At 44.6% G+C, this 8,055-nt stretch overlaps 5 protein-coding genes across 5 annotated transcripts in view; 3 read left to right on the top strand and 2 right to left on the bottom strand.

Moving 5' to 3' along the window:
• Positions 1-270: 270 nt before the first annotated feature.
• Positions 271-1,220, bottom strand: VTP01DRAFT_8078 (uncharacterized protein; the record flags this gene model as incomplete). Its single annotated transcript, XM_069387160.1, has 4 exons — positions 271-404; positions 488-709; positions 806-1,053; positions 1,120-1,220. The coding sequence occupies 4 exons, from the start codon at positions 1,218-1,220 to the stop codon at positions 271-273; spliced, it is 705 nt and encodes a 234-aa protein (XP_069242543.1).
• A 91-nt stretch (positions 1,221-1,311) lies between these two features.
• VTP01DRAFT_8077 (uncharacterized protein) lies at positions 1,312-2,196 on the bottom strand (the record flags this gene model as incomplete). Its single annotated transcript, XM_069387159.1, has 3 exons — positions 1,312-1,610; positions 1,707-2,052; positions 2,149-2,196. The coding sequence occupies 3 exons, from the start codon at positions 2,194-2,196 to the stop codon at positions 1,312-1,314; spliced, it is 693 nt and encodes a 230-aa protein (XP_069242542.1).
• Positions 2,197-3,965: 1,769 nt separating this feature from the next.
• Positions 3,966-4,881, top strand: VTP01DRAFT_8076 (uncharacterized protein; the record flags this gene model as incomplete). Its single annotated transcript, XM_069387158.1, has 3 exons — positions 3,966-4,134; positions 4,203-4,485; positions 4,551-4,881. 3 exons carry the CDS (start codon positions 3,966-3,968, stop codon positions 4,879-4,881), a joined length of 783 nt encoding a protein of 260 aa, XP_069242541.1.
• Positions 4,882-6,389: 1,508 nt separating this feature from the next.
• VTP01DRAFT_8075 (uncharacterized protein) lies at positions 6,390-7,139 on the top strand (the record flags this gene model as incomplete). The annotated part of the gene is made up of 3 exons (XM_069387157.1): positions 6,390-6,542; positions 6,804-6,995; positions 7,047-7,139. 3 exons carry the CDS (start codon positions 6,390-6,392, stop codon positions 7,137-7,139), a joined length of 438 nt encoding a protein of 145 aa, XP_069242540.1.
• Positions 7,140-7,747: 608 nt separating this feature from the next.
• The window catches only part of VTP01DRAFT_8074 (uncharacterized protein), a gene marked incomplete at both ends in the record, with an annotated part of 896 nt that continues 588 nt past the window's right edge, over positions 7,748-8,055 (top strand). The window contains one exon of the mRNA XM_069387156.1: positions 7,748-8,018. Coding sequence (XP_069242539.1) covers positions 7,748-8,018 — 271 coding nt within the window. The remainder of the gene's footprint in view (positions 8,019-8,055) is intronic.

Here is an 8,055-nt window from a genome sequence, read left to right as displayed (position 1 = left end):
ACCTCCAATGTAGTGGCCGGTAATGCCAAGAAAAGCCTGGAAATTCGGGGATGTCCAAACATCTAATGTAACAGATATTTTTGATTCTATGGCCTAATGTTGACATATGTATCTGTTAGTGCTTGGAGGGGACCCGACCGGGGGATGGGACTGGGTGGGTAAAACCCTGGAAGAGTGGGGGGAACACTATGGCCAATGGCTTGAACCTGGATATCCCCCATTGGATTCCCGGTAAGTATGTCCAGTAGTTTTAAAGGATCGTACGCTATATTACTCGATGCGTGCATGGATTTCTTTGAATCCACGCCGCTTAACGATACCGTCGACATGGATAGTAAAGATATCACCTCGTTGAATGTATTTTTCTACGACACTCGCAAGGCGCTGGCTACTGCATCGGAATCCTATCTCGTCATCCGATTGCAAGCAGATATACAACTACCCTTATACATCGTAGTACTGAAATGTGTGATAGTGTACGACGAACCCGGAACAAGTACGTTGTAATCCGCTTTGTAGTCCGTCGACCTCAATAGGTTGCGCATCTCGACTAGACGGCCATCATCAACACGGACATGATCACCGGACGGCATGCTCCTGATATTTTCCTCATACAGTTGTATGGAGCATACGGTGGATGCCTCTCGATCTTTTGTCGCCTTACGCAGACGATACCATGGCCAATCGATTAGAGTTCCGTTGGCTTCTACTAGACCGATCGGCGCAAAGGAAGGTATGCCGGGAAGGGATGATCGAAACGGATAGAGAGAGTTGCTTTTGAGCCGGTACAAGTGTCATTGCAAACCTTGTCCGTGTGTACCGATGATACTGTACGGATAATAAGGCGAGTGACTTTGATCCTCATCGCTCGCCGTCTCCAGGATAAGACAGTGTATAGGACGATCATTAAACGAGAAGTTTGACAGCAATTGAATGAGATCTTTCCCATCAACTCTCGACCGACACACGCCTTGTTTCTTTCTGGTAATCGAATTCCACCAGTGCGAATATCCAAGGATCCCTTTATCCTGGACGTAGATAGCAAAAAACGAGCTGATCTCAGTCGCAGGAGCACGCCATTGACGCTCAACGGATATCTCAAACGTGGGACATTAGGACAATGGTTCGAGCGTTTGATCGAGAATCAACTGATACTCCTCAACGTCGTATACTGTTGACGAGAAAAACGTAATCTCGATACGTGACATGCTACTAGCCATAAAGGATCTCAACTTCTCCGTCAAACGGGGACATGAATTCATAATAAGGTTGGCCAGTTAAGATCCGACTTTGGACCTGACATCCGTACTCTCAAGCATCTGGACGAATGTTGTGGGTTTTCGTCCTAAGCATCAGGGGTGGCACCGACGTTGTATATCTTCGCCAGGAGATACAGTTTAATCCTACGTCCTTAACGTCATCGGCGATATCTCGATCAGTCACACCGAGCGTCATCAGATATTCCTTGATGATTGCTCGAGTAGAAATAAGGGCACAGTCAACCGCAATATCGATATCGTGTAGGATTACCGTACTCTCCTCCAAGAGTCGCATTTCTTGTCGCACGCATCGAATGACAGTGTTGAGTGGAAGCTCTTGTTGGAATGACACTTTGATCGCAATGTACGCTCATTTGAAATTCTTGGCCGTTATTCCAAGTTCCCTCAACGCCCGTTGGAGTTTCTCAGTCAGGAAGACAGTCAAACACTCTCCGCAAAGACCCGAGTAGACGTATTTGATGATGACGCCGGGCAACTCATCCGCCACCATCGCGAAAGGTGCGTGTATTAGACTAAGGAATCGACCGATTTCCTCAGGCTTCCTCATCAGGGATGCACACGTCAGACACCAGAAGAGCATACTGTCACAAAAGGCAGTAGGCACATCGGCCCAACCGAATCGTGGATTTAATCCACCAATCGTGTAGTCGACGTATGCTACGTCATTCAACAACTCGGCATGGAGGTCGTCCATATCCAAGGATTCGTCCGTGGATGGTCGATCTATGACTTCCCCGCCGGATCGACGGCCAACCTTTAAAACGAGTTTGATCTATAATCCATTGGATGACATTTAGGAGGCGCAGCGTCGGAGGGAATCTTTCCTGATGTTCTACTCGGGGGGAGACGTCTCGGGATTTTTTTCGACGTCCAAGACATGGATATCCACGCAGAAGTTGGAAAGGCATAGAGACATCCAGCCGACACCAGGGCGCCCTAAATCATAGTGTGCTTGGATGACCTCCTATGTTGGGGTCTCTGAAGCAAGTAGCCTTGAGGAGATACACTGCATCGGGAGCAGTAGCATTTTTTAGGTACGGTTGGGACGACATTTGAATAGCAGGAGTAATGATAATAGTGTTCAGAATGGGCAAAGTAATGAGAAGACGGAAAAAGACAGAACACAGTTTCTATGTAACAACAGACAGCCAATAGTTTATTACAAATAGCATAAGTTTTTATATTGTAGTTAATGAAGTGGCAACGAAGCTGACATATTACTTGACTGTAGATCGCGTAAGGAATCCGCTACAGTCAATCATGGTTGTTGACTATGCTCTGTGGAATGCATAACTGTTAGCATGGCTTTTTTCCTTCTAAACAGCTATTCAAGATACCCAGTCAGAATTTTAGGATAATGAAACACCAATAAAAGGCATTTGGAATCCGGAATTGGACAATAATATGAAGTTTCTGGTCAATTCTGTATGTTATGCGGGTTTTGTCATTGAGGAAATCCCAATGAACTTCGACATTTACCGTAGTGCATTCCTGAGAAACCACAGAACGCAATGCCGTATTAGACTACATATTCTATGCCGCGATGTGAGTATCTTGTTACGGCAACGGTATCTACCGCAGCAACAACTAGCAACCGTAGTACACACACATCTCCTATTGATAGAAGTGCCGCAGTATCCAGTGTCCCAGTTATACCAGCTGTCCGAAATAGGAGGTCCCAATTTGGGATTGCCCACTGTTACAGAAACACAGCGTAAATTTTTGTCAGCGTTGTATTGTAATGAAATCCATTTTCACTTTTACCTCCTCGCCGCGAATTTTGCATTACAGCCAGCTAGCGGAAGGCCGTATTCCTTTGCTTCTTACCACACAATACCATGTTAACCCGCCTGTGCGAGTAATATGTAACAGGTCTGAACTATTTTCTTTTCCAAACAAAAGCTTTTATGCATTTTAATACCGTGCAGACGCATATAAGCCCGTATTGTAGTAGTTTTGCTCTAAATATTCATAATTGTTGGAGTAATTTCCAAGTAAATTACGTCGCTGCAGGGCTTATGTAGGTATCATACAAAAAGTCCACTACGCAGACGATTGTTGTTTAGGACCGTTTTTGTACAATATTTGCATACGTCTGTATGCGCGTATTGTATTTACGTACGTCTAATAGCTTCCAGATACGTCACATGCTGTAGACTGCTTTGGCATGCGCGCATTTAGTTCACCCCACATTGCGCCGACGTTTCGTTATTTTTGTCATCCCTCCAACAGCCCAAATGGAAGTTTTTTACTTTCACTTATACAACGTACACTAAAATTTTGCACCTTTGTAAGCAACTTGAGAAGGTGCTCCTTTTGAAAACGCCAGCTTTTTCAGGCGTTTTTCACGATACAAATATTTTCGCTGTGATTCAGCTTCTGAAAAATTCTTCCACTGTTGCCTTGCTCGCTGGCAGTCGCCTACCCGTGATATTCTTGCTTTGAGTAACCCGCCATCTTCAGAGATGTTCGCAAAATTGTGAAGGCGATGCGTAAGTTTGGCCATCCAGAATCAAAGAGCTTGTATCACTATTCTCTTTCACCATGTCCAGCGAAATGAATGAAGTGACAATGATTCCAGACCAATTGCGCGAAGTTTGGCGTTTTGCTCAGAAAGCTCGTGAAGACATTCAGCAATAGGCGAAAACTAACGGTGGATTCTCCGTATATACCGTTAGAAGCAGCATGAGCGGCGAGAAGAGTATGTTCGCCTGGGAAATCGACATTCCGGTGTACCTTGAAACCAGGATGAACGAGAAGTCATCGACACGAAGGCCGTTTCTATCGCGGACGGTGATGGGAACGTCACTGCGGCCACTCAAGCGAAAAAGCAACGCGCAAAAGACTCGCAGAGGTTTGGGTGCCCATTTGAAGTGATGATCCGACCCCTGAAAAAAGACAGCTGGCAATAGCATGTTGTAGGCATGCAAAACAAGCATAATCATGCTTTCGCTTTGGACACCGCATCCTACCCGATACATCGCCGTCTGGAGGGGGAAGCCCAGGAGAATGTTATAAATATGATTAAAGCGCATGCCGAAAATTCAACGATCATTACCTATCTGAAACGATTAGGTATTACTGTGGTCTCCAAGGATACCTCCAACCTTCGGCAGAAGGTTTTCAACAACGATCTTGACCATGGGATGTTCCGTCTGATCCAGGCTCTGCAAGTGGATGGATATCAAGCTCGATACAACACCAAGCAAGAAGGGAATAAGCGCTTCGCTCTTTGCTTTTTGCCCATGACTCGGCCATGGAGCTCGCCAGAAAATTTCCAGAGATTATATCACTGGACGCGACCTACAAAACGAACAAGCGGAAAAAGCTGTTTATCAACGTTGTTGGCACGGGAAATGCGGGTTTCCCAAAGCTCAAGACGTTTTGTATTGCTGGTATTTGGATCGCTGAAGAAACCAGCGAAACATGCGAATGGGTTGTCAACGCGTTGATGGAAGTAGTCTGGTCTTCGGAACAGTCACTTTCTCCAGCGGCCTTCGTAACGGACAGCGAAGCGGCGTTGATGAGGGCGCTTGATGTACCTGTGGTGAAAAGGGAAAACAAACAAGTAAATCTTGCGAGAATTGACCTAGTGTTTTAAATCAATAAAAAGTTGATTAACTCTCTCTATCTAACGACTAGTCCTGTATTTGTAGTCTCATTGCATATCTTAGATAACGGAGTCGATGGACCACTAATATGTACTTTGTGAAAAACCTTTTCATCTACGAAGAGGTTCTGAACCTGCAGTGTTAACTCGGGATGCCCGGGTATTGCCTAATTAAATCTCTTCATCTAACACATAGTCACTCATGTAAGAGGACCGTACTATGTCCGCTATGCAACTTTATCTCAGTTGCGTTGCTTTTTTGTTCTAACTTTTCTGGGATGATGATGTACGTAACCGTGGTCTATTATTGGATCCCGATGCGGTGTCCATTCCGCTTATTGTTCTATGGATTAGCCGGACGGGTTATGGTCTACCAAAGTAGTCTTTCCTGATGCCAAAAAGTTATCGTGACAGATTCATATGCGAAGAAACTTCTGCGTGAACTTGCAGAAGTTATTCGCAGTTAAAACTGATTATGAAGAGCTCTAAATAGCTTTAATTTCTTAATAGCCAGCGAAGTGAATGATGAGTTTCCAAGGATGCGTGTGACAGCAGATGAAAAAATCGAAAGCAAGGCTCTGGCTATGTTTGCAGAAGCGAGCAAAAAAGCAAGAGATCCCAAAAAAGTCACAGAATACTTGCAAACGTACTCCCATAACAGCATCTGTGTAGATATCGTATATGAAAGGTGCTAACTTGATCTCGTATACATTGATAAGTAAGCGAGCCTTCAAAGAGAAGTGGGTCGGTCGGTACGTCTGTTCAGTCCAGCTCTTTGGAAATACCAGCACCAATCGAATAGAAGGCGCGCATGCCGATATTAAGAGATCGCTTAGATCTTCTAATAACTTGTTTCTTGCCTATAAGCGATTGGATCAGTTCTATCGGATTAAGGTAAAGATGATTTGACCGCCGTTCAACTCACTTTCGATAAATGATCATTTGGTCCTGGTTAGCAGCGCATCACTGATATAGTTTTTCTTAGGGCTGGGACTTGGGACGGGGTAATGTCCCAGCACGTGACCGTCCCATCCCAGTCCGAGCCCTAGTTTTTTATAGACTGACGTGTGGAGGCAACAGATTGACAAGGAATCCTTGCAGCAAGATTCCGGCCCGATAAAGAGTTCTTTAGCCTTGATTTTAATGCTATACGACAGGAGCTTTCGCAAAAAATTTCTTGAAGACTGATTATTGCCGTTGCGCCCTGAAAAAGATATACAACTTGCCTTGCTGCCATAAGCTTCCTAGCACAGGGAAAATCCCTTTGAACAGCGTCCCACGCCGTTGGCATCTCTTTCCTGATATTACAACTACAAACGACGGTAAGATGAAGCTGAAATTAATAGATGTATGCTTGCATTAATGTTTGATTTTATGCTGAAAGAAGATGCTACCGGGTTAGGGGATAACCTTATTGCAATCGCCGAGCCTTTCGTCACTCCCACATTAGAGGGGCATATTGCAGCTGAGCTATCGAGAATTGCAAACATACAGTATCGATGCACAGATCAACAGCAGCAAAAAACTTGTTATCTTGTTTGAAAGCAATCAAAGACGAATCGTTTTTCGATCTCAAAGAAGTTCAACAGCCGCAAAGTAGCCGGCATAAAGTGAAGACCACCGCTGCAAAGAGCGGTAACAAACGTGAGATGGTTAGTCTTGAATATCAAGATACTCAGAGCTGCAAAAAAGCCAAAACTGTATTAGGCAAAGAAGCTGCAAAGATCTAGTAAAGCTTCGTAAGCAATTTCTTGTTTCTTTTATTTACGGATCGAATTGATAGAAACGGGAAGAAAGAACCATTATCTTTAACTGCGGCTCCATCTGAAGCTTCTTCCCAGCTATCTAAAATACGAATCATACCGATCTAAAACTTGTAACAGACACAATCCCAAATTCAGCTGTGAGGATAGTCCATGACCCGCGTCCACATGGAAACTGTGGTTTCCGTGCACTTGCAATCGAGCTTTTCAAGGATGAAAAACGATACAAAGATGTCAAGGGAATTATGCGGCATATTCCTGGAAATGCTCGATTGCGATTACGCTAAATATGACAAGCACAGAATGCTTAAAGCATTGGATCCTGAGGGCTTCGAGTGGTTTGTGAGTCCAGAAGCACCCAAATTGCTGCCGATGCGTTCAAAACTTCTATAGCATTCTACGGGTCGCAATCATATTTGTTCCTACTTTACCGCACAAGCCCGCAACAAACATAAGGGACGCATCCGATCATCCTTCAGCTTGTGAACGATCACATCATTCTAGTACAAGGCACGGAAGCATCAGAAATGACTTGACCTGAGGTCGATCCGCTCCGCAGACCATTTGTCACTATGACGTAGAAAAGGATCATTGGTATGCAGTCTTTCCCGATGGATTTCAGCGAACGGACAAACCCTTCGTTGGAATTTCTAAGAAATCCGACAGCCCCACCGAGGTTTTTCTCTTGCATTCTGACAATGAAGAATAGACGAGAAATAAATTATTAGACATACGGTACCATATAGATATTTAATTAACATGTTATATTTCGCGGAATTTCTTCAAAAAGCCTGCATCACACTTGTAAGTACTTCTTTATTTACTTCATAACCGACGCAGTCTCCACGCTCAACATGCAAGCAAACCAAGAATCTGTGAATGTGGATGTTCATGGACTGATCATTAGTTGTGATTTTACATTGCGTTCGTTGCCTTCATCCTTTTCTCCCACACCACCCTTTTAACACCTTTGGATTGGCACCAACCGTGACTAGGGTGCTGCGAGAGGGGAGATGCAAATAGGAAGGGATTTCCTTCGGACACAACATTTAAGCTCAGCGAGCATAAGTCCTCGGACACAACAACCTACCCTTATGAAAGTTGTCTCGAGCAATACAATGTCTAATCTGTTGAAGCGTCGATTTGAAAACCGTGAAGAACTGAAACAAGCTGCCCAGATGATTGTGCGTTGGGATGACTATGCCGTTACGACGAAGTCCAGCAGCGTTCGTCAGTTATATCTACTGTGTCGTTGCGGAGGAACTTTCCGCAACAACCATAATCTGACCGCTGCCACCGTCAAGCTCAAGGGCGATTCGCTACGACAGAATTGTCCTTTCGTCATCAAGGCTCTTCCTGTTGGAGGTCATCTAGAACCACATGTATGATGTTCCTCCCGTTG

The sequence above is a fragment of the Rhizomucor pusillus genome, assembly GCF_041956525.1.
Source record: "Rhizomucor pusillus strain CBS 183.67 unplaced genomic scaffold VTP01scaffold_4, whole genome shotgun sequence".
Classification (NCBI taxonomy): domain Eukaryota; kingdom Fungi; phylum Mucoromycota; class Mucoromycetes; order Mucorales; family Lichtheimiaceae; genus Rhizomucor; species Rhizomucor pusillus.
The sequence above is the reverse complement of the archived record's forward strand: the minus strand, read 5'-3'. Positions and strand labels throughout refer to the sequence as shown.